The following is a 26,494-nucleotide window of genomic DNA, read 5'->3' on the forward strand; positions in this document are numbered from 1 at the left end:
AATTGTCTGTTGTAGTGTAATTGTCTGTTGTAGTGTAGTAGTGTGTTGTAGAGTAGTAGTGTTTTGTAGTGTAGTAGTGCGTTGTAGTGTAGTAGTGGATTGTAGTGTAGTAGTGGATTGTAGTGTAGTAGTGGATTGTAGTGTAGTTGTGTTATTTAGTGTAGTAGTATATTGTAGTGTAGTAGTGTGTTGTAGTGTAGTAGTGTGTTGTAGTGTAGTAGTGTGTTGTAGTGCAGTAGTGTGTTGAAATGCAGTAGTGTGTTGAAGTGCAGTAGTGTGTTGTAGTGTAGTAGTGGATTGTAGTGTAGTAGTGGATTGTAGTGTCGTAGTGTGTTGTAGTGCAGTAGTGTGTTGAAGTGCAGTAGTGTGTTGAAGTGCAGTAGTGTGTTGTAGTGTAGTAGTGGATTGTAGTGTAGTAGTGGATTGAAGTGCAGTAGTGTGTTGTAGTGGATTGTAGTGTAGTAGTGGATTGTAGTGTAGTAGTGTGTTGAAGTGCAGTAGTGTGTTGTAGTGTAGTAGTGGATTGTAGTGTAGTAGTGGATTGTAGTGTAGTAGTGGATTGTAGTGTAGTAGTGTGTTGAAGTGCAGTAGTGTGTTGTAGTGCAGTAGTGTGTTGTAGTGTAGTAGTGGCTTGTAGTGTGTAGTAGTGGTTGTTGTAGTGTGTAGTAGTGTGTGTAGTGTGTGTGTATCAGTGTGTTCTCACTGGTCTTTGTTGGGAGTCTTCCTCAGTTGGTCGGCCATGACGCGTGAGGAGAAGTTGTAAAAGTTGAGCATGTTCAAAAAGAAACTGTCATCTGACACGTCGTACTGGAACACAGAAGAAATAAAGAAAACATGTCTTCCGTCTCTCTGTGGTCACATGACAGGATGTCACTCACCCCGTCACACATGACATGATGTCACTCACCCCGTCACACATGTCACTCACCCTGTCACACATGACAGGATGTCACTCACCCCGTCACACATGACAGGATGTCACTCACCCCGTCACATGACAGGAAGTCACTCACCCCGTCACACATGACAGGATGTCACTCACCCCGTCACATGACAGGATGTCACTCACCCCGTCACACATGACAGGATGTCACTCACCCCGTCACACATGACAGGATGTCACTCACCCCGTCACACATGACAGGATGTCACTCACCCCGTCACACATGACAGGATGTCACTCACCCCGTCACACATGACAGGATGTCACTCACCCCGTCACACATGACAGGATGTCACTCACCCCGTCACACATGACAGGATGTCACTCACCCCGTCATAAACGTCGTCCAGTTCTTTGGGGTCCATTATAAATTCTGGGAAGCCGATCATGTCGTAAATAGAGTCGGCCTGATGACACAATGAACACACACCTGTAAGCACTGCTTAACTTTTGTGTGTGTCTGTGTGCGTGAGTGTGTGTGTGTGTGTGCCTTGTCTTTAGCAGCTTGTCTGGTGTTGTCATCCATCCAGTTGAGTCGATCCAAAGCATGTTTGAATGCGGCACGGATTTCGTTTATCATCTCCTCAGCCTGACAAAAAACAACAACACCCGACCAGGTAAGCACAGAACATTTGGACCCCTTTGACCCCTTCAGATGTCCTTTGACCCCCTAAAACCTACTTTCATCCCATTTGACGCCCTTTAAACCCCTTAGTTGCTCTTTCATGCAGTTCGACGCCTTCAGACCCCCTTTGACCCCTTAAGATCCCCTTTGACCCCCTTAGACGTCTTCAGGACGCCTTCAGACCCCCTTTGACCCCTTAAGATCCCTTTTGACCCCCTTAGACACCTTCAGACCCCTTTTGATCGCCTTAGATGCACTTCAGACCCCCTTTAACTCCTTAAGATCTGAACCCCTTCGACGCCTTCAGACCCCCTTTCACCCCTTAAGACCCCCTTTGACCCCCTTAGACGCCTTCAGACCCCCTTTGACCCCTTAAGATCCCCTTTGACCCCCTTAGATGCCTTCAGACCCCTTTTGATCGCCTTAGATGCACTTCAGACCCCCTTTAACTCTTTAAAATCTGAACCCCTTCGACGCCTTCAGACCCCCTTTCACTCCTTAAGATCCCCCTTGACCCCCTTAGACGCCTTCAGACCCCCTTTGAGCCCTTAAGATTCCCTTTCACCCCCTTAGACGCCTTCAGACCTCTTTTGATCGCCTTAGATGCACTTCAGACACCCTTTAACTCCTTAGATGCACTTAAGACTCCCTTAGATGGCTTTTGAGCCCTTAAGACCCCCTTGCAGATCCTTTGAGCCCTTTAGAACCCTCAGACCCCCTTAGATGCCTTCAGACACTTTCATATGCCTTTTAACCTCTTTAGACCCCCTTTTAGACCCTTGGATGCCCTTTCTCAACCCATAGACACCCTTTGATGCCCTTAGACGCCTTCAGACCCTCTTTGACCCACTTAGATGCACTTTAGACCCACTTAGACGTCCCTTGAGCCCTTTAAGACCCTTAGATGCCCTGTTATGCCCTTAAACGCCTTCAGACACTGTTTGACCCATTTAGACCCCTTAGACACTGTTTGACCCTTTCAGATGTCATTTGACCTCTTTAGATGACATTTCACCCTTTTTAGACCCCACTGACACCCTAATATTCCCATTTGACCCGTTAGACACCCTTTCATACCTTCAGACCCCCTTTGGCCCCCTTAGATGCACTTCAGACCCCTATTGGCCCCCTTAGATGCACTTCAGACCCCCTTTGGCCCCCTTAGATGCACTTCAGACCCCTTTTGACCCCCTTAGACACCTTTAGACCACCTTTCACCCCTCTCCGATGCCTTTTGACCCCCTTAGATGCACTTTAGACCACCTTTAGCCCCCTTAAATGCGCTTTAGACCCCCTGTGGCCCTCTTAGATGCACTTTAGACCCCTTTTGGCCCCCTTAGATGCACTTCAGACCCCCTGTAGCCCTCTTAGATGCACTTTAAACCCCCTTTGGCCCTCTTATATGCACTTTAGACCCCTTTAGGTCCCCTTAGATGCACTTCAGACCCCTTTTGACCCCCTTAGATGCACTTTAGACCCCCTTTGACCTTCTTAGATGCACTTTAAACCCTCTTTGACCCCCTTAGATGCAATTTAGACCCCCTGTGGCCCTCTTAGATTCACTTTAATCCCTCTTTGGCTCCCTTAGATGCACTTCAGACCCCTTTTGGCCCCCTTAGATGCACTTCAGACCCCCTTTGGCCCCCTTAGATGCACTTCAGACCCCCTTTGGCCCCCTTAGATGCACTTCAGACCCCTTTTGACCCCCTTAGATGCACTTTAGACCCCCTTTGACCCTCTTAGATGCACTTTAAACCCTCTTTGACCCCCTTAGATGCAATTTAGACTCCCTGTGGCCCTCTTAGATTCACTTTAAACCCCCTTTGGCCCCCTTAGATGCACTTCAGACCCCCTGTGGCCCTCTTAGATGCACTTTAAACCCTCTTTGGCCCCCTTAGATGCCCTTCAGACCCCTATTTTCCCCCTTAGATGCACTTCAGACCCCCTTTGGCCCCCTTAGATGCACTTCAGACCCCTTTTGACCCCCTTAGACACCTTTAGACCCCCTTTCACCCCCCTTCAATGCCTTTTGACCCCCTTAGATGCACTTTAGACCACCTTTAGCCCCCTTAGATGCGCCTTAGACCCCCTGTGGCCCTCTTCAATGCACTTTAGACCCCTTTTGGCCCCCTTAGATGCACTTCAGACCCCCTGTGGCCCTCTTAGATGCACTTTAAACCCCCTTTGGCCCTCTTAGATGCACTTTAAACCCCCTTTGGCCCTATTATATGCACTTCAGACCCCTTTTGACCCCCTTAGATGCACTTTAGACCCCCTTTGACCCTCTTAGATGCAATTTAAACCCTCTTTGACCCCCTTAGATGCAATTTAGACCCCCTGTGGCCCTCTTAGATTCACTTTAAACCCTCTTTGGCCCCCTTAGATGCACTTCAGACTCTTTTGGCCCCCTTAGATGCACTTCAGACCCCCTTTGGCCCCCTTAGATGCACTTCAGACCCCTTTTGACCCCCTTAGATGCACTTTAGACCCCCTTTGACGCCTTCAGACCCCCTTATACCCCCATAGATGCACTTTAAACCCCCTTTGACCGTCTTAGACGCCTTCAGACCCCGTTTGACTCCCATAGATGCACTTTAGACCCCCTTTGACTTTCTTTGACGCCTTCAGGCCCCCTTTGATCCCCATAGATGCACTTTAGACCCGCTTTTACTTCTTTAGATGCCTTTTGACCCCCTTTGACACCCTTAGACGCCTTCAGACCCCCTTTTACCCCATAGATGCACTTTAGACCCCCTTTGACCTTCTTAGACACCTTCAGACCCCCTTTGGTCCCCATAGATGCACTTTAGACCCCCTTTGACCTTCTTAGACACCTTCAGACCCCCTTTGGACCCCATAGATGCACTTTAGACCCCCTTTGACCTTCTTAGACACCTTCAGACCCTCTTTGATCCCCATAGATGCACTTTAGAACCGCTTTGACTTCTTTAGATGCCCTTTGACCCTCTTAGATGCACTTTAAACCCTCTTTGACTCCCTTAGATGCAATTTAGACCCCCTGTGGCCCTCTTAGATTCACTTTAAACCCCCTTTGGCCCCCTTAGATGCACTTAAGACCCCCTGTGGCCCTCTTAGATGCACTTTAAACCCTCTTTGGCCCCCTTAGATGCACTTTAGACCCCCTTTGACCGTCTTAGACGCCTTCAGACCCCGTTTGACTCCCATAGATGCACTTTAGACCCCCTTTGACTTTCTTTGACGCCTTCAGGCCCCCTTTGATCCCCATAGATGCACTTTAGACCCGCTTTTACTTCTTTAGATGCCTTTTGACCCCCTTTGACACCCTTAGACGCCTTCAGACCCCCTTTTACCCCATAGATGCACTTTAGACCCCCTTTGACCTTCTTAGACACCTTCAGACCCCCTTTGGTCCCCATAGATGCACTTTAGACCCCCTTTGACCTTCTTAGACACCTTCAGACCCTCTTTGATCCCCATAGATGCACTTTAGAACCGCTTTGACTTCTTTAGATGCCCTTTGACCCTCTTAGATGCACTTTAAACCCTCTTTGACTCCCTTAGATGCAATTTAGACCCCCTGTGGCCCTCTTAGATTCACTTTAAACCCCCTTTGGCCCCCTTAGATGCACTTAAGACCCCCTGTGGCCCTCTTAGATGCACTTTAAACCCTCTTTGGCCCCCTTAGATGCACTTCAGACCCCTTTTGACCCCCTTAGACACCTTTAGACCCCCTTTCAATGCTTTTTGACCCCCTTAGATGCACTTTAGACCACCTTTAGCCCCCTTAGATGCGCCTTAGACCCCCTGTGGCCCTCTTCGATGCACTTTAGACCCCTTTTGGCCCCCTTGGATGCACTTCAGACCCCCTGTGGCCCTCTTAAATGCACTTTAAACCCCCTTTGGCCCCCTTAGATGCACTTCAGACCCCCTTTGGCCCCCTTAGATGCACTTCAGACCCCTTTTGACCCCCTTAGATGCACTTTAGACCCCCTTTGACGCCTTCAGACCCCTTACACCCCCATAGATGCACTTTAGACCCCCTTTGACCCTCTTAGATGCAATTTAAACCCTCTTTGACCCCCTTAGATGCAATTTAGACCCCCTGTGGCCCTCTTAGATTCACTTTAAACCCTCTTTGGCCCCCTTAGATGCACTTCAGACTCTTTTGGCCCCCTTAGATGCACTTCAGACCCCCTTTGGCCCCCTTAGATGCACTTCAGACCCCTTTTGACCCCCTTAGATGCACTTTAGACCCCCTTTGACGCCTTCAGACCCCCTTATACCCCCATAGATGCACTTTAGACCCCCTTTGACCGTCTTAGACGCCTTCAGACCCCGTTTGACTCCCATAGATGCACTTTAGACCCCCTTTGACTTTCTTTGACGCCTTCAGGCCCCCTTTGATCCCCATAGATGCACTTTAGACCCGCTTTTACTTCTTTAGATGCCTTTTGACCCCCTTTGACACCCTTAGACGCCTTCAGACCCCCTTTTACCCCATAGATGCACTTTAGACCCCCTTTGACCTTCTTAGACACCTTCAGACCCCCTTTGGTCCCCATAGATGCACTTTAGACCCCCTTTGACCTTCTTAGACACCTTCAGACCCCCTTTGGGCCCCATAGATGCACTTTAGACCCCCTTTGACCTTCTTAGACACCTTCAGACCCTCTTTGATCCCCATAGATGCACTTTAGAACCGCTTTGACTTCTTTAGATGCCCTTTGACCCTCTTAGATGCACTTTACACCCTCTTTGACTCCCTTAGATGCAATTTAGACCCCCTGTGGCCCTCTTAGATTCACTTTAAACCCCCTTTGGCCCCCTTAGATGCACTTAAGACCCCCTGTGGCCCTCTTAGATGCACTTTAAACCCTCTTTGGCCCCCTTAGATGCACTTTAGACCCCCTTTGACCGTCTTAGACGCCTTCAGACCCCGTTTGACTCCCATAGATGCACTTTAGACCCCCTTTGACTTTCTTTGACGCCTTCAGGCCCCCTTTGATCCCCATAGATGCACTTTAGACCCGCTTTTACTTCTTTAGATGCCTTTTGACCCCCTTTGACACCTTTAGACGCCTTCAGACCCCCTTTTAACCCATAGATGCACTTTAGACCCCCTTTGACCTTCTTAGACACCTTCAGACCCCCTTTGGTCCCCATAGATGCACTTTAGACCCCCTTTGACCTTCTTAGACACCTTCAGACCCTCTTTGATCCCCATAGATGCACTTTAGAACCGCTTTGACTTCTTTAGATGCCCTTTGACCCTCTTAGATGCACTTTAAACCCTCTTTGACTCCCTTAGATGCAATTTAGACCCCCTGTGGCCCTCTTAGATTCACTTTAAACCCCCTTTGGCCCCCTTAGATGCACTTAAGACCCCCTGTGGCCCTCTTAGATGCACTTTAAACCCTCTTTGGCCCCCTTAGATGCACTTCAGACCCCCTTTGGCCCCCTTAGATGCACTTCAGACCCCTTTTGACCCCCTTAGACACCTTTAGACCCCCTTTCAATGCCTTTTGACCCCCTTAGATGCACTTTAGACCACCTTTAGCCCCCTTAGATGCGCCTTAGACCCCCTGTGGCCCTCTTCGATGCACTTTAGACCCCTTTTGGCCCCCTTGGATGCACTTCAGACCCCCTGTGGCCCTCTTAAATGCACTTTAAACCCCCTTTGGCCCCCTTAGATGCACTTCAGACCCCCTTTGGCCCCCTTAGATGCACTTCAGACCCCTTTTGACCCCCTTAGATGCACTTTAGACCCCCTTTGATGCCTTCAGACCCCTTATACCCCCATAGATGCACTTTAGACCCCCTTTGACCTTCTTTGACGCCTTCAGGCCCCCTTTGATCCCCATAGATGCACTTTAGACCCGCTTTTACTTCTTTAGATGCCTTTTGACCCCCTTTCACACCCTTAGACGCCTTCAGGCCCCCTTTTACCCCATAGATGCACTTTAGACCCCCTTTGACCTTCTTAGACACCTTCAGACCCCCTTTGATCCCCATAGATGCACTTTAGAACCGCTTTGACTTCTTTAGATGCCTTTTGACCCCTTTAGACCCCCTGTGACGCCCTTAGACGCCTTCAAACACCCTTTGACCCCTTCAGACCCCCGAGACACCATTTGAACCCCTCAGATGCCCTTTGACCCCTTTGGACTTACAATCTCCTTGCTGTGCTTGTCGAAGGTGGCTTTGACAAAGAGCGCCCCCAATGCAAAGCCAAGAGTTTCGTCAGTGTTCCCGATACACGTCTGCCAGCGTGGCGTGCACGACTGCAACACACACACACACACACACATTACTCGTCAGTGTACTACTTCCACTAATACTCGTAAAAATGCTGCGAGTACCTTCTTTGTCCCGTAGAGACTTTCCAGTAGTTTATCCTGAGCGTTCTCAAAACGTTGATCCAGACTAGCGACGCTTTTCTGAACTAGCGTCCATATCATGTAATTGTTCAACAGACTGCACACACACACACACACACACACACACACACACACACACACACACACACACACACACACACACACACACACACACACACACACACACGCACACACCGAGATCATCATCAGTGCCTGTAGTAACTGTTATTGACAGAAGGGGGCAGCAGATATAATGATTGCGTGATTACAGTCCTTTCTCGCCATTTCTTGCTTCATATATTGTGCTTCAACACATTGTGTTTTTTTTCCAGCAAATTCTACCACAGGGGTGTCCACACTTTTTCCAGCGAGGGCTGAGGGGGGGCACATTGAATGTGAAAGATACTAAAAACAATACAATGTAGGTCTATTAAAATATGCCAAACTATCTGATAACAACATCCTTTTTAGCTTTGTGCTATTAGTAACAAAGTATATTCTACTTCACCATTGCCCTAAATTAAGCATTTCAAGCATGAAAATGGCTAAAAGAAGTAAAAATATCAAATAGTCCAATAGTATTGGCCACTCCAGACCAAAACAATCATTGTTGGCTCCTGATTGGCTCAGCCTCAGACAGCATTACTAACTGTCTTGCAGCCCAACGCTTTAGTCATATAACTCACTACATGACACATGTTAACTGTTAGCATGCTAAACTTATATGCTAACTTTTTTGTGCCAATTTTGCAGCCAAACGCCTCAGACTCATATAACTTTGTACATGACACGTGTTAACTGTTAGCATGCCAACCTTTTCAGCCAATTTTGCTGCTGAACGCTTTAGTCATATATTTCAGTACTTGACACATGCTAACGTTATGTGCTAACTTTTTTGTGCCAATTTTGCAGCCGAACGACTCAGACTCATTTAACTTCGTACTTGACACATGTTAACTGTTAGCATGCTAACATTTTCAGCCAATTATGCAGCCGAACGCTTTAGTCATATATTTCAGTACTTGACACATGCTAAGGTTATGTGCTAACTTTTTTGTGCCAATTTTGCAGCCGAACGACTCAGACTCATTTAACTTCGTACTTGACACATGTTAACTGTTAGCATGCTAACATTTTCAGCCAATTTTGCAGCCGAACGCTTTAGTCATATATTTCAGTACTTGACACATGCTAACGTTATGTGCTAACTTTTTTGTGCCAATTTTGCAGCCGAACGACTCAGACTCATATAACTTCGTATATGACACATGTTAACCGTTAGCATACCAACCTTTTCAGCCAATGTTGCAGCCGAACGCTTTAGTCATATATTTCAGTACTTGACACATGCTAACGTTATGTGTTAACTTTTTTGTGCCAATTTTGCAGCCAAACGCCTCAGACTCTTAGATCTTCGTACTTGACACGTTAACCGTTAGCATGCCAACTTTTTCAGCCAATTTTGCTGCCGAACGCTTTAGTCCTATACTTCAGTACTTGACACATGCTAACGTTATGTGCTAACATTTTTGTGCCAATTTTGCAGCCGAACGCCTCAGACTCATAGAACTTTGTACTTGACACATGTTAACTGTTAGCATGCCAACATTTTCAGCCAATTTTGCAGCCGAACGCTTTAGTCATATATTTCAGTACTTGACACATGCTAACATTATGTGCTAACTTTTTTGTGCCAATTTTGCAGCCGAACACCTCAGACTCATAACTTCGTACTTGACACATGTTAACTGTTAGCATGCTAACATTTTCAGCCTATTTTGCAGCCGAACGCTTTAGTCATATAATTCAGTACTTGACACATACTAACATTATGTGCTAACTTTTTTGTGCCAATTTTGCAGCCGAACGACTCGGGCTCATAAAACTTTGTACATGACACATGTTAACCGTTAGCATGCCAATATTTTCAGCCAATTTTGCAGCCGAACGCTTTAGTCATATAATTCAGTACTTGACACATGCTAACATTATGTTCTAACTTTTTTGTGCCAATTTTGCAATCAAACGCCTCAGACTCATAACTTCGTACTTGACACATGTTAACTGTTAGCATGCTAACATTTTCAGCCTATTTTGCAGCCGAACGCTTCAGTCATATATTTCAGTACTTGACACATGCTAACGTTATGTGCTAAAAAATGTGTCAATTTTGCAGCCGAACGCTTCAGTCATATATTTCAGTACTTGACACATGCTAACGTTATGTGCTAACTTTTTTGTGCCAATTTTGCAGCCGAACACCTCAGACTCATAACTTCGTACTTGACACATGTTAACTGTTAGCATGCTAACATTTTCAGCCTATTTTGCAGCCGAACGCTTCAGTCATATATTTCAGTACTTGACACATGCTAACGTTATGTGCTAAAAAAAAATGTGCCAATTTTGCAGCCGAACGCTTCAGTCATATATTTCAGTACTTGACACATGCTAACGTTATGTGCTAACTTTTTTGTGCCAATTTTGAAGCCGAACACCTCAGACTCATAACTTCGTACTTGACACATGTTAACTGTTAGCATGCCAACTTTTTCAGCCAATTTTGCTGCCGAACGCTTTAGTCATATAATTCAGTACTTGACACATACTAACATTATGTGCTAACTTTTTTGGGCCAATTTTGCAGCCGAACGACCCGGACTCATAAAACTTTGTACATGACACATGTTAACCGTTAGCATGCCAATATTTTCAGCCAATTTTGCAGCCGAATGCTTTAGTCATATAATTCAGTACTTGACACATGCTAACATTATGTGCTAACTTTTTTGTGCCAATTTTGCAATCGAACGCCTCAGACTCATAACTTCGTACTTGACACATGTTAATTGTTAGCATGCTAACATTTTCAGCCAATTTTGCAGCCGAACGCTTTAGTCATATATTTCAGTACTTGACACATGCTAACATTATGTGCTAACTTTTTTGTGCCAATTTTGCAGCCAAACGCCTCATACTCATAGAACTTCGTACTTGACACATGTCAACTGTTAGCATGCTAACATTTTCAGCCAATTTTGCAGCTGAACGCTTTAGCCATATAATTCAGTACTTGACACATGCTAACATTATGTGCTAACTTTTTTGTGCAAATTTTGCAGTCAAACGCCACAGACTCATTTAACTTCGTACTTGACACGTGTTAACTGTTAGCATGCTAACATTTTCAGCCAATTTTGCAGCCGAACGCTTTAGTCATATAATTCAGTACTTGACACATGTTAACTGTTAGCATGCTAACGTTATGTGCTAACTTTTTTTGTGCCAATTTTGCAGCCGAACGCCTCAGGATCACATAACTTGGTTCTTGCCATATTCTAATTGTTAGCATGCTTACATTTTTAGCCAATTTTGCAGCCGAAAGCCTCAGAGTCATATAAATTGTTAGCATGATAACTTTTTTTTGGTGCTAATTTTACATGAAAAATATCAATAGCACAGTAGTATTGGGCGCTGTTCAGTATGATGTATTAACAGTGTATTAACAGCGATAAACGAGGGACGACTGTATGATGATTGTGTGATTATTATGATTGTGTGTGTGTATCACCTGTGCTCCGTCCGGTTGATGAGTTCTGAGACTTGTTGCAGATATTCCCGGGCGTAGACCACAACGGGTTCGGTGTCGTTGAGTTCCAGAGGCAACAAAGACGACGACAGGAAGTCCAGCCAGTCCACTGCCGGCGCCAGCGTCTGAAGATGACAGCCATGTCATGGTAATGGAAATGATGCAATAGTTATGTATCTTCTGCCCTCTAGTGGCAGAGCGTTTAATTCTTCTACCTGCCGTAGATTTAACCAATTTTGCAGTTTAGCATGCTAACTGTTAGCATGCTAACTATTAGCATGCTAACTTATTATAGCCAATTTTGCAGTTGAAGGCCTTAGAGTCACTTTACGCATGCTAACTGTTAGCATGTTAACGTTAGCGTGCTAATTTTCTCTAGCCAATTTTGCAGTTGAACGCCTTAGAGTCACTTTACGCATGCTAACTGTTAGCATGTTAACGTTAGCGTGCTAATTTTCTCTAGCCAATTTTGCAGTTAAACGCCTTAGAGCAGTGGTTCTCAAACTTTTTTTGTCATCCCCCACTTTGGACAAGGGGGAGTTTTCAAGCCCCACCTGCCCCCATCGCCCCAACAGAGCGCTAATGCCAAGCTTTAACATTTTCAAATTTATTGAACATCAAGCTGTATACATTCAAACTCAATAACATAAAATAACATTAAGTTCAATAATAAATAAAATAACTGTGCAGCTGTGGTATAACTTGCATCAAGTTCAATCATAAATAAAAAAAACTGTTATAACTTGCATCAAGTTCAATAATAAATCAAAAAAAGTGTTATAACTTGCATCACGTTCAATAATAAATCAAAAAAACTGTTATAACTTGCATCAAGTTCAATAATAAATAAAAAAAAGTGTTATAACTTGCATCACGTTCAATAATAAATCAAAACAAGTGTTATAACTTGCATCACGTTCAATAATAAATCAAAAAAGTGTTATAACTTGCATCAAGTTCAATAATAAATAAAAAAAACTGTTATAACTTGCATCAAGTTCAATAATAAATCAAAAAAAGTGTTATAACTTGCATCACGTTCAATAATAAATCAAAAAAAGTGTTATAACTTACATCAAGTTCAATAATAAATCAAATAAAAGTGTTATAACTTGCATCAAGTTCAATAATAAATCAAAAAAAGTGTTATAACTTGCATCAAGTTCAATAATAAATCAAAAAAGTGTTATAACTTGCATCAAGTTCAATAATAAATCAAAAAGTGTTATAACTTGCATCACGTTCAATAATAAATCAAAAAAGTGTTATAACTTGCATCAAGTTCAATAATAAATCAAATAACTTGCATCAAGTTCAATAATAAATAAAAAAAAGTGTTATAACTTGCATCAAGTTCAATAATAAATAAAACAAAAGTGTTATAACTTGCATCAAGTTCAATAATAAAAAAAAGTGTTATAACTTGCATCAAGTTCAATAATAAATCAAATAAAAGTGTTATAACTTGCATCAAGTTCAATAATAAATCAAATAACTTGCATCAAGTTCAATAATAAATCAAAAAAAGTGTTATAACTTGCATCAAGTTCAATAATAAATCAAATAACTTGCATCAAGTTCAATAATAAATCAAAAAAAGTGTTATAACTTGCATCAAGTTCAGTAATAAATAAAACAAAAGTGTTATAACTTGCATCAAGTTCAATAATAAATCAAAAAAAGTGTTATAACTTGCATCAAGTTCAATAATAAATAAAACAAAAGTGTTATAACTTGCATCAAGTTCAATAATAAAAAATAAAAAAAGTGTTATAACTTGCATCAAGTTAAAAAATAAATCAAATAACTTGCATCAAGTTCAATAATAAATACAATAAAAGTGCCACTTTGCAATCTTTGCACAAAAAAAAAGGAGGAGCTATGCATTTGGCAAGACAGGGCAAGTGACAGCACTTTCCCCCAGGAGAGCCACCTTGCTTCACTGTGAAACAGCACGGCTGTGTGATCAGCTCCCATTTCCTCACACAGTGCAGAGAACAGTCGCACTTTCAGTGGTCGTGTTTTGATCAAATTTACCGCGCTCACATCTGTTAAAACCTCATTGAGTTCGGGGCTGAGCTGCCTTGACGCAAGTGCTTCCCGGTGAATGACAGTGTGTGCCCGTCAGATTTTTGTTTCTCTGCAGGCGCTGGCTCTGGCTCGACGACCTTTGAGGTGCGAGTCACTAATGTATATATTTGTGTAATTGTGATCCACACATTAGCCTGCTACCCATCCGCGCGAAAGTTTGTTCCGCTTAGCCCCGCCCCCATTAGTTACTGTTGCTATGTCTGTCAAACTTTCGCTCGTACCGAGAAATATATAGCCTACAGTAAAAATAAGTACCGGTAATTTCCATTTATTTATATAGCGGATTTCACAGACAGAATCACAAAGTGATTTACAGTGTGTATAGAAAATGAAAGCATAGTAAAAAAAATAATCTAAGAATATAATAATTAAAAAAAAAAAATTAAAGTGAAATTTCCTCCCGTTCCTCGCCCCACCTGTCATGTCTCTATTCCCCACCAGTGGGGCGCGCCCCACACTTTGAGAAACGCTGTCTTAGAGTCACTTGACGCATGCTAACTGTTAGCATGTTAACGTTAGCGTGCTAATTTTCTTTAGCCAATTTTGCAGTTGAACGCCTTAGAGTCACTTGACGCATGCTAACTGTTAGCATGTTAACGTTAGCATGCTAATTTTCTCTAGCCAATTTTGCAGCTTAACGCCTCAGAGTGCTATAACTTGGTACTTTACGCATTCTGTTAGCATGCTAGCATTAGCGTTCAGAATAGGTCTTTATTGTCATTGCACAAGTACAACGAAACTATGTTTTCAGCACAAACCCGTTCAAGATTAGACAAACAAACAGTGTACAAGGTTACAGAACAGGAACGCTGATGGGTCGCCACAAGGCGCCCCGTAAAAGATAAGAAAAAGGTAAAACGCTGGGGAAGAAGATGAGTAAAAAAATACAATCTAGACTGGGCTCCTAAGGGGGCCTAGTCTGGAGTGGGAAAAAAACCTCCATGCAATGCACACATAAATACGTTACATTTAATCACGACAACTCGAAACAGAGGGGCGGGGAGTTGGGGCCCTGGAGGTCAACTGCTGCTATGAAGCGCTGCCAGCCGTCCATCACCCCGAGGGGAAACAAGCGGTGGTGAAGGCGTGGGGAGGGGAGGTGTGTGTGTGTATGTGCCCATTGTCTTGGGTGTGATGATGTAATGTTCATAGGCTAAATAAATAAATACATGGGTTATACTTGTATAGCGCTTTTCTACCTTCAAGGTACTCAAAGCGCTTTGACAGTATTTCCACATTCACCCATTCACACACTGATGGCGGGAGCTGCCATGCAAGGCGCTAACCAGCACCCATCAGGAGCAAGGGTGAAGTGTCTTGCCCAAGGACACAACGGACGTGACCAGGATGGTAGAAGGTGGGGATTGAACCCCAGTAACCAGCAACCCTCCGATTGCTGGCACGGCCCCTCTACCAACTTCGCCACGCCGTTCTGCATGCAAGCAAAAGTTCGACTCCAGGTGTCGTTGAGGAGGGAGGGGGGTCAAAAGCGTCCATCATTGAGGTGTCCTCGGGGGTGTTTTCAGAACAGCCTGTTCCTGTTGTTCACAGCGTCAAGGCCATTCGAGGGAGTAAAATCATAGATTAGGATGTTTGTTTTCCACGAGCAGACAATACAATGACTTGTCTGTTCTATTCGTCCATGCTGGCTGCTCTCATATTACATTTTTTCTTTTCAAGCTTCTCCATGATGTGATCCATCTTGCGATTCAGTTCAGAAATCGCCACAGCCCGGCCCAAACCAGCGCAAAGAAAGAGGCTTCAAAAAAGTTCAGACAAAAAAAAAAAAAAAAAAATGAGAGCAAGCTGGGAGAAGAAGGGAGCGGAAAAAAATGCGACCGCCCTCACCAGAGGCAAGACAGAAAGTTTAAGTTTAAGTTCATTTAGGACTTTGTGTACCCCAAAATGTACTGTTGGTGCGATATTGCCCAAATTTACTGGCTTGGATATTGGAGGAGAAAATATAACTGAGGGTGTCCCGATCCAACATTTTCCCTTCCGATACGATACTGATATTGAAGCCTCGAGTGTGGGTCGATACGGATATTGATATGACACGATATCAGCAGGAATCATACATACTTGTATTATTTTTTGGAGTGCAATGAGTCAAACAGAGAACAATGGTACAGATGAACAAAAACACTAACCTATTTGTTATGAACAGTCATGTAAACAAGTTGCAGGGTTGCTTGTATCGCACATGACATCGCACACAAGACAACACGCTGCAGGACTGCTTGTATCGCTCATGATATCACACACAAGTAAACAAGCTGCAGGGCTCCTTGTATTGCTCATGATATTGCACACAAGTAAACCATACTTGCCAACCTTGAGACCTCCGATTTCGGGAGGTGGGGGTGGGGGGCGTGGTTGGGGGCGTGGTTAAGAGGGGAGGAGTATATTGACAGCTAGAATTCACCAAGTCAAGTATTTCATACGTATGTATATATATATATATATATATATATATATATATATATATATATCCTGAAAATATGCAAACAAAACTGTGTTTAGATAATTGATACTTCAAACTTGCATAAATAAATATTAAGGAATATAACATAACTTGGCTTCTGAGAGCTTCAAAATGTAATGAATAAAATGCTAAAGTTGTTGATAAACAAGCAATTATTTTAATAATTAAATATGGTCATTTTAAATGAATTATTAAGATAATTTAAAATTAATTATTTCAAATATGTTTATTTTAATGTATAATTCTATGGCTGGATGTAATAAGGAGTCAGAAAAAATACAAATAAAAATACAATTTTGATGTTTTTAGCAAAATATAGTAAACATTTATTTAGTTTTTGTTTTTTTTAACTAATAAATATATTTATTTTTAGGTAAGATAAACATAATAATACAATTTATCTCTAGTCTGGATGATTTACTTCTTGTCACCCTGTTGTTCTCCCGTCGTGAAAAAAGGCTGTCCTCACTCAGGTCCGCATGGAGCTGGAGGGGGCGTGGCCTCCAGCTCCGGCTGAAAATCGGGAGATTTTCGGGAGAATATTTGTCCCGGGAGGTTTTCCCGAGAGGCGCTGAATTTCGGGAGTCTCCCGGAAAATTCGGGAGGGTTGGCAAGTATGAAGTAAACACACTGCAAGGCTGCTTGTATTGCACAATTTACATACAAGGCCATATAATCCCATGCTTTTTTTTTTGCTGATATCAGACCAATATCCGATATCAATATCAGACCGGGACACTCCCAGTCCAAACTAAGAAGCAGGCAACCACTCCAGGGTCATTCAAAAATAATGGAGGAAAAAAAAAAAGGTACATTATCGATAGAGGAATGAAGAAAAAAAAGGTTAGTGGATTATTATTGGTATCGGCCGATACAGAGTTGCTGTATTAGCGTGTTTATTTCTGTATGCATTTTCATCTCGCCTTCCATCTTGGCCTCATGGCGGTTTATGACCACTGGACAGTGTGTGTGTGTGTGTGTGTGTGTGTGTGTGTGTGTGTGTGTGTGTGTGTGTGTGTGTGCGTGTGTGTGTGCGATGTTCCACAGCTGATGCCCCCACCGTCGTTATGTAATGAATTGCTTTCTAAGGGGATGCAGTCATATAGCAACAGCACCTAGCAACGGTTGCCGTGGTGACTCTAATAACCGAGCAGTGCAGAGCTGAACATCAACAAAGCGACAATGCTCATTGTTTGCTCCTTGTTTGCTCCCGTAGCCCCGCCCACCTCACCTGCAGCTCGGATATGGTCACTTTGTGGTAGATCTTCTCTTCGTCCCGTCGCTGGTCCTGCGGCACGGTGATGTTGGCCAGGGCCGTCTCAAAGTCCAGTATCTGCTGCATTTGAAGCTGGGTGGAGGTCCTGGCCCCGCCCAGCAGCGTGCCCAGTTCCACCATGTAGTCCAGGTACGCCAGTAAGACCTGGACGGAGCAGTCAGGAGCAGCTCCGACAACATTGTCATGCTGCTGAACATTCTCACCTTCTCATTGGCTGTCTTGTTGAGGTAATAGTCCCGGGACGGCAGGAAGAGACCTGATTGGTCCACCTGGATGGGTGCACGGAACATGACATTGGCACTTGTTTCTGAGTTCTGGACCTAAACATGATGCCTACACGTAAAATAGAGTGACTTTAGCCAGCATGCTAACGTTAACATAGGTCACGCACTAAGTTATATGATGGTTATGTTATGTTATGGTTGTAAAATTAGCTAAAAAACATACACACCCCGTTTCCATATGAGTAGGGAAATTGTGTTAGATGTACATATAAACGGAATACAATGATTTGCAAATAATTTTCAACCCATATTCAGTTGAATATGCTACAAAGACAACATATTTGATGTAAAAAATTTTTTGCAAATAATCATTAACGTTAGAATTAGATAGCAGCAACACGTGACAAAGAAGTTGGGAAAGGTGGCAATAAATACTGATAAAGTTGAGGAATGCTCATCAAACACTTATTTGGAACATCCCACAGGCAAATTGGGAACAGGTGGGTGCCATGATTGGGTATAAAAGTAGATGTTCATTTTAACTACTATAACAAATAATACCCTATTTTTTGGACTATAAGTCGCAGTTATTTTCATAGTTTGGCCGGGGGTGCGACTTATACTCGGGAGCGACTTATGTGTGAAATGATTAACACATTAGTGTAAAATATCAAATAATATTCTTTATCTCATTCACGTAAGAGACTAGACGTATGAGATTTCATGGGATTTAGCGATTAGGAGTGACCGATTGTTTGGTAAACGTATAGCATGTTCTATATGTTATAGTTATTTGAATGACTCTTACCATAATATGTTACGTTAACATACCAGTTGGTTATTTATGCCTCATATAACGTACACTTATTCAGCCTGTTGTTCACTATTCTTTATTTATTTTAAATTGCCTTTCAAATGTCTATTCTTGGTTTTTATCAAATACATTTCCCCCCAAAAATGCGACTTATATATGTTTTTTTTTTCTTCTTTATCATGCATTTTCGGCCGGTGCGACTTATACTCCGGAGCGACTTATACTCCGGAGCGGCTTATAGTCCGGAGAGACTTATAGTCCGGAGCGACTTATACTCCGGAGCGACTAATAGTCCAGAGCGACTTATACTCCAGAGCGACTTATACTCCAGAGCGACTTATAGTCCAGAGCGACTTATACTCCGGAGCGACTTATAGTCCGGAGCGACTTATACTCCGGAGCGACTTATACTCCGGAGCGACTTATACTCCAGAGCGACTTATAGTCCGGAGCGACTTATAGTCCGGAGCGATTTATAGTCCGGAGCGATTTATAGTCCGGAGCGACTTATACTCCGGAGCGACTTATACTCCGGAGCGGCTTATACTCCGGAGCGATTTATAGTCCGGAGCGACTTATAGTCCGGAGCGACTTATAGTCCGGAGCGACTTATAGTCCGGAGCGACTTATAGTCCGGAGCGACTTGTACTCCGGAGCGACTTGTACTCCGGAGCGACTTATACTCCAGAGCGACTTATACTCCAGAGCGACTTATACTCCAGAGCGATTTATACTCCAGAGCGACTTATACTCCGTAGCGACTTATACTCCGGAGCGACTTATACTCCGGAGCGACTTATGCTCCGGAGCGACTTATAGTCCGGAGCGACTTATACTCCCGAGCGATTTATACTCCCGAGCGACTTATACTCCCGAGCGACTTATACTCCCGAGCGACTTATACTCCCGAGCGACTTATACTCCCGAGCGACTTATACTCCGGAGCGACTTATACTCCGGAGCGACTTATACTCCGGAGCGATTTATACTCCAGAGCGACTTATAGTCCGGAGCGACTTATACTCCGGAGCGACTTATAGTCCGGAGCGACTTATACTCCGGAGCGACTTATACTCCGGAGTGACTTATAGTCCGGAGCAACTTATACTCCGGAGCGACTTATACTCCAGAGCGACTTATACTCCAGAGCGACTTACACTCCGAAAAATACGGTATATCGGGAGAATCGGTTTGAATCGAGAATCGATCCTGAATCGAATCGTCACCCCAGGTATCGGAGTTGGATCGAATGGTTAGGTGCCCAAAGTGTCACACCCCTAGTGGACTACATCAGATGTTGGTTCTGTTGCCAATCAGGGAACTCTTAAAAAGTTCGGTTTCCTACGAACGATGGCCGTCCTTCACCTGGATGACGTTGCTGTTGGAGTTCTTGGGGTCGGCACTGACTCCCACGCTGAAGAAGGGCTGGGCTCGGTACGGCCCCGAAACCATCTTCAGAACCTCCATGAAGTTGTCCTTCTCCCAAGGTCCCGTCATGTTCCAGCCCCCGATCTAAGACGCACAGAGGCCCACAGCTGAGGACCGGCTGAGAGTGGAACTCCTGATGGGGCGATCAGGTGCAGTTGCTTACCTTGGCGATGAGGTCGATGAGAGGCTTCGCCCCTTGCTCCTCGATCCTCTGGGTATTGAGGCAGGACAGGTAGTAGGACTGAGTCTTCTTCTCTGCCTCGCTGCTGCCGTTAAATGTCCCGTTCTCTGATTGGAAAGACCAGACGTTAAGAGCTTCTATGGAGCGTGCGGCTGGCTGCCTCACCCAGCAAGTGCTTGAGGAGCGCTTGGTTCTGCTCCCAGATGCTGTTGAAGGTGGACCAGCGCGAGCGTCCGTCGGGAAGCGGGTTCTTCCGTATCCACCCCCCGCAGGCGAACTGGTAGAAGTCCTGGCAGGGGTCCACGCCACGGTCCATGGCCTCCACCATCTGACTGGCCACCTTCACGCACCCCTCCGTCAGGCACAGGCCGCGCCCACCGCCTGGCCGCCACCAAAGAGGACGAGTGAAATTAGAGCCAGGGCAAGCCGCGGCACGGCACCGATCCGTGGCTGGTTACCTGGTGCCAGACCCAGTCCGAGGAGCAGCAAACAGGCCAGCAGACCCAGCAGGGTGACGAGCAGCAGCAGCGACAACACGAACTCCAGCTTGGTTCTTCTGCCCAGAACATTGTCACCGGTCTTCCTGAAGCCCACCTGGAGGAGACGTGACCACGTGAGACTAAGTGGTCCACGCTACTCCAGTCTGCGTGTTGCATTCACTGACCTCCATTCTGTCCGGAGAGGACGCCGCCTCAGCCGGGGCGTCGGACACCTCGTCCTCTTCCAGAGTGGCCCGCTTGTAGCTGGACATCTGAAGGTCGTCAGCAGAATCAGAATAGAATCCGAAAACAATCAGAATTGAATCAGAATAGAAACATAATAGAATTACAACACAATCAGAATTGACTCAGAATAGAATCAGAATATTAATAGAATAGAATCAGAATAGAACTAGAATAGAATTAAAACAGAATTAGAACAGAATCAGAATAGAATAAGACATTAATCGGAACAGATTTCGAATAGAATCCGAATTAAATCACAATACACTTAGAACAGAATAGGATCAGAATTTAATTACAATAGAACCAGAGTTGAATTAGAACAGAATCAGAATAGAATCAGAATAGAATTAGAAATTAATCGGAACAGATTTCGAATAGAATCCGATTTAAATCAGAATATACTTAGAACAGAATAGGATCAGAATTTAATTACAATAGAACCAGAATTGAATTAGAATAGATTCAAAATATAAATGGAATACAATGAGAATTAAATCAGAATATAATTAAAATAGAATTTAAACGAAATTAGAACAGAATCAGAATGTAATTGGAATAGAATCAGAAATGAATCGGAATAGATTTAGAATAGAATTCACGTTAAATCACAATATAATTAGAATAGAATCAGAATACAATTAGAATATAATTAAAAAATAATCAGAACTGAATTAGAATGGATTCAGAATAGAATCAGAATTGCATTAAATACAATTAAAATAGAATGAGAATAGAATTAGAATAGAAACAGATGAGTCAGAATATAATTAAAATAGAATTAGAAAATAATTAGAATTGAATTAGAATAGAGTCAGAATAAAATCAGAATTCAATTAAAATTCAATTAAAATAGAATCAGAATATAATTAAAACAGAATTAGAACAGAATCAGAATAGAATTAGAAATTAATCGGAACAGGTTTCGAATAGAATCCGAATTAAATCAGAATATACTTAGAACAGAATAGGATCAGAATTTAATTACAATAGAACCAGAATTTAATTACAATAGATTCAAAATATAAATGGAATAGAATGAGAATTAAATCAGAATATAATTAATATAGAATTTAAACGAAATTAGTACAGAATCAGAATATAATTGGAATAGAATCAGAAATTAATCGGAATAGATTTAGAATAGAATCCACATTAAATCAGAATAGAATTAGAATAGAATCAGAATACAATTAGAATAGAATGAGAAAATAATCAGAATTAAATCAGAATGGATTCAGAATAGAATCAGAATTGAATTAAAATAGAATGAGAATAGAATTAGAATAGAAACAGATGAGTCAGAATAGAATTAAAATAGAATTTGAAAACAATTAGAATTGAATTAGAATAGATTCAGAATAAAATCAGAATTGAATTAAAATTCAATTAAAATAGAATCAGAATATAATTAAAATAGAATCAGAATAGAAACAGATTTGAATCAGAATAGAATTAAACTAGGATTAGAAAAGGATTTGAATAGGATAAGAATACAATTAAAATAGAATGACAATAGAATTAGAATAGAAACAGATGAGTCAGAATAGAATTAAAATAGAATCAGAAAATAACTACAATTGAATTAGAATAGATTCAGAATAAAATCAGAATTGAATTAAAATAGAATCAGAATATAATTAAAATAGAATCAGAATAGAAACAGATGAGTCAGAATAGAATTAAAATAGAATCAGAAAATAACTACAATTGAATTAGAATAGATTCAGAATAAAATCAGAATTGAATTAAGATAGAATCAGAATATAATTAAAATAGAATCAGAATAGAAACAGATTTGAATCAGAATAGAATTAAACTAGGATTAGAAAAGGATTTGAATAGGATAAGAATACAATCACAATAGAATAAGAATTGAATTAAATCATATTTACAATAGAATCAGAATATAATAAAATCTAATTCCAATAGAATCAGAGTAGAGTCACATCGAGTAACAGTTTGAGAAAGAAAACAAATTAGAAGTATTGACGTACTTTATGTAAAAGTGTTACTAATGATGTGGTCCTTCACTTCACAGTTTGCACTTTCAAGTCGCTGACTTTTTGGGCTGCTTTGTTTGCTTGAAATCCTATTTCAAGTATAATAATTAAGCATGTTTTAAGCTTACAAATGTCTACATGAACTAAAACTATCATGTACCGATGTTATTTCATGGCTAGAAGGCTCTGATATTGTCCAAAACTTTATTTAGAAAGTCTCACAGTAGTTTTTATATGCTTGAAAATATTAGATTTTTTAATGAATAATTCCTACTTTCACCACCACAGTGCTAAATGAGGGAGACCTGGGACCTCTGTGGGTCTTTTTATTGCCTTCGAAGATGACATCATACAACAAAATGTTCCTTTAAAAAGTTAGCGGGATGAAATATGGCCACAGGAGTTGTAAAGGAATGAATCAAAACATTTGCATTGTCCGTTATTTGCTAAGTTTTTGAGTGAGTATACATTGGAGTACCCTGGGACCTTTTTGTCCCCCATTGACTCCCTTTTATAATGACCATTTTTTGATATACTGTAAAGCTGTTATTTTATTATGCTTTTCCCATGAAAACCAAATGAATCCAAGCATTTCACTTTGAAATATACGCAAATGCTATTAGTGGTGTAAATTCACCCTTCAACCACTAGATGCCGCCAGAGTACCATAGAGTACCATATATTCATATTAGACGCATCGTTGCTTTGAATCTACCAACAACTTATACAAACTCCGTTTCCATATGAGTTGGCAAATTGTGTTAGATGTAAATATAAACGGAATACAATGATTTGCAAATCATTTTCAACCCATATTCAGTTGAATGCACTACAAAGACAACATATTTGATGTTCAAACTCATAAACTTTTTTTTTTTTGCAAATAATTAACTTTGAATTTCATGGCTGCAACACGTGCCAAAGTAGTTGGGAAAGGGCATGTTCACCACTGTGTTACATGGCCTTTCCTTTTAACAACACTCAGTAAACGTTTGGGAACTGAGGAGACACATTTTTGAAGCTTCTCAGGTGGAATTCTTTCCCATTCTTGCTTGATGTACAGCTTAAGTTGTTCAACAGTCCGGGGGTCTCTGTTGTGCTATTTTAGGCTTCATAATGCGCCACACATTTTCAATGGGAGACAGGTCTGGACTACAGGCAGGCCAGTCTAGTACCCGCACTCTTTTACTATGAAGCCACGTTGATGTAACACGGGGCTTGGCATTGTCTTGCTGAAATAAGCAGGGGCGTCCATGGTAACGTTGCTTGGATTGCTCCAAAACCTGTATGTACCTTTCAGCATTAATGGCGCCTTCACAGATGTGTAAGTTACCCATGTCTTGGGCACTAATACACCCCCCCATACCATCACAGATGCTGGCTTTTCAACTTTGCGCCTAGAACAAGCCGGATGGTTCTTTTCCTCTTTGGTCCGGAGGACACGACGTCCACAGTTTCCAAAAACAATTTGAAATGTGGACTCGTCAGACCACAGAACACTTTTCCACTGTGTATCAGTCCATCTTAGATGAGCTGAGGCCCAGCGAAGCCGACGGCGTTTCTGGGTGTTGTTGATAAACGGTTTTCGCCTTGCATAGGAGAGTTTTAACTTGCACTTACAGATGTAGCGACCAACTGTAGTTACTGACAGTGGGTTTCTGAAGTGTTCCTGAGCCCATGTGGTGATATCCTTTACACACTGATGTCGCTTGTTGACGTAATACAGCCTGAGGGATGGAAGGTCACGGGCTTAGCTGCTTACGTGCAGTGATTTCTCCAGATTCTCTGAACCCTTTGATGATATTACGGACCGTAGATGGTGAAATCCTTAAATTCCTTGCAATAGCTGGTTGAGAAAGGTTTTTCTTAAACTGTTCAACAATTTGCTCACGCATTTGTTGACAAAGTGGTGACCCTCGCCCCATCCTTGTTTGTGAATGACTGAGCACTTCATGGAATCTACTTTTATACCCAATCATGGCACCCACCTGTTCCCAATTAGCCTGCACACCTGTGGGATGTTCCAAATAAGTGTTTGATGAGCATTCCTCAACTTTATCAGTATTTATTGCCACCTTTCCCAACTTCTTTGTCACGTGTTGCTGGCATCAAATTCTAAAGTTAATGATTATTTGCAAAAAAAATTGAACATCAAATATGTTGTCTTTGTAGCATATTCAACTGAATATGGGTTGAAAAGGATTTGCAAATCATTGTATTCCGTTTATATTTACATCTAACACAAATTCCCAACTCATATGGAAACGGGGTTTGTATTTCATAAAAACCACGTTGGTGACTTGGTAGTAGTGTTGCCCCTATACCAATATTTTGGTACCGGTACCAGTACAAAAATGGATTTCGATACGTTTCTGTACTTTGATACTTTTCTAAATAAAGGGGACCACAAAAAATTGCATTATTGGCTTTATTTTAACCAAAAATCTTTGGGTACATTAAACATTTGTTTCTTATTGCAAATTTGTCCTTAAATAAAATAGTGAACATACAAGACAACTTGTCTTTTAGTAGTAAGTAAACAAACAAAAGCTCCTAATTTAGCTGCTGACATATGCAGTAACATATTGTGTCATTTATACACCTATTATTTTGTCAACATTATTAAAGGACAAGCGGTAGAAAATGAATTATTAATCTACTTGTTCATTTACTGTTAATATCTGCTTACTTTCTCTTTTAACATGTTCTGTCTACACTTCTGTTCAAATGTAATTGTGGAGGTCTCGCTCCTCTGGGTTCCTTGGACCACCAATGATGGACACAACAGCCTTGTTCATCTTTGCGAACAATGATTTATTTTGCAATAAATGTTCTTTTTTTTATCTTTTTCCGTTGTTTCTGTCGTCTCGCTCTCACTCTCGTTCGTGCTCGTTTCCCCCCATCAACAACTCTCTCCTCTCCTTCCCAACTGCTGCCTTTAACAGAGCGACAGGTGATCAGACAAACACTCTCAGCTGGGTCATCTACGCACCTGTCGCTGATCTCCAAGCTGGTCCTGGCACACCCCGCTTTGCTGCAGGTCTGCAGGCCAAGCCCCCCGCCCCCCATAATAATAATCACTTATTCTTCTGTTGTTTGGATACTTTACATTAGTTTTGGATGATACCACAAAACTTTAGCCGCTAGCTAGCTCGCCATGTCTTAAAGCACCTCTTCCTGAGGAAGCTTCAGTGTTATAACTTCACCTTTATCTTTACTTTTTAAGCCAAAATGTATCAGTTTCTCCCTTTTCTGTCTACACACTGTGTCTGCTTGTAAGTACTCTGTGTGTGTGCACTGCCGAACATGCTCCTCTGCTTGTAAAACCAGCAATGACACGATGTGACGACGACTGGGGGGTGGACGACCGGGACTTTTTCGAGGCGGTATAGTACCGAATATGATTTATTGGTATCGCGGTACGATACTAATACCGGTATACCGTACAACCCTACTTGGTAGTGACATAAGAGTTGTGTGAATGTGGTTTTAAAAATATTGTACGTGTGTGTATATATATATATTGCATAGTTTTTGTTTCTGCCATAAAAAAAAAGGTCTTTTTTGGACAAAAAGGGGAAAAAACTACAAAAAATATATTTTTTAAACTTTATATCAACGGGTAGATCTGAAGTCGACCTGGAGATTTAAGCATTGGAAGTACAAAAACCCCCAACATTTATAAATATGACCTTTTATGGCTGAAACCCTTTAACATTCACAACATTTGGGGGGTCCCCAAGGGTTGATAAAA

The 26,494-nt window shown here is 42.2% G+C and overlaps 1 protein-coding gene across 1 annotated transcript in view; it reads right to left on the reverse strand.

Moving 5' to 3' along the window:
* The window catches only part of ece2b (endothelin converting enzyme 2b), a 44,621-nt gene that overhangs the window by 6,521 nt on the left and 11,606 nt on the right, over positions 1-26,494 (reverse strand). The window contains exons 2-14 of the mRNA XM_061972448.1: positions 20,680-20,766; positions 20,474-20,609; positions 20,181-20,396; positions 19,998-20,122; positions 19,772-19,918; positions 17,572-17,637; positions 17,324-17,512; positions 11,499-11,641; positions 7,910-8,024; positions 7,721-7,831; positions 1,434-1,532; positions 1,273-1,350; positions 704-807 (exon numbers count right to left, since the gene is read on the reverse strand). Coding sequence (XP_061828432.1) covers positions 704-807; positions 1,273-1,350; positions 1,434-1,532; positions 7,721-7,831; positions 7,910-8,024; positions 11,499-11,641; positions 17,324-17,512; positions 17,572-17,637; positions 19,772-19,918; positions 19,998-20,122; positions 20,181-20,396; positions 20,474-20,609; positions 20,680-20,766 — 1,616 coding nt within the window. The remainder of the gene's footprint in view (positions 1-703; positions 808-1,272; positions 1,351-1,433; positions 1,533-7,720; positions 7,832-7,909; positions 8,025-11,498; positions 11,642-17,323; positions 17,513-17,571; positions 17,638-19,771; positions 19,919-19,997; positions 20,123-20,180; positions 20,397-20,473; positions 20,610-20,679; positions 20,767-26,494) is intronic.

Source organism: Nerophis lumbriciformis, linkage group LG17 (genome assembly GCF_033978685.3).
Source record: "Nerophis lumbriciformis linkage group LG17, RoL_Nlum_v2.1, whole genome shotgun sequence".
In the NCBI taxonomy this organism is placed as follows: domain Eukaryota; kingdom Metazoa; phylum Chordata; class Actinopteri; order Syngnathiformes; family Syngnathidae; genus Nerophis; species Nerophis lumbriciformis.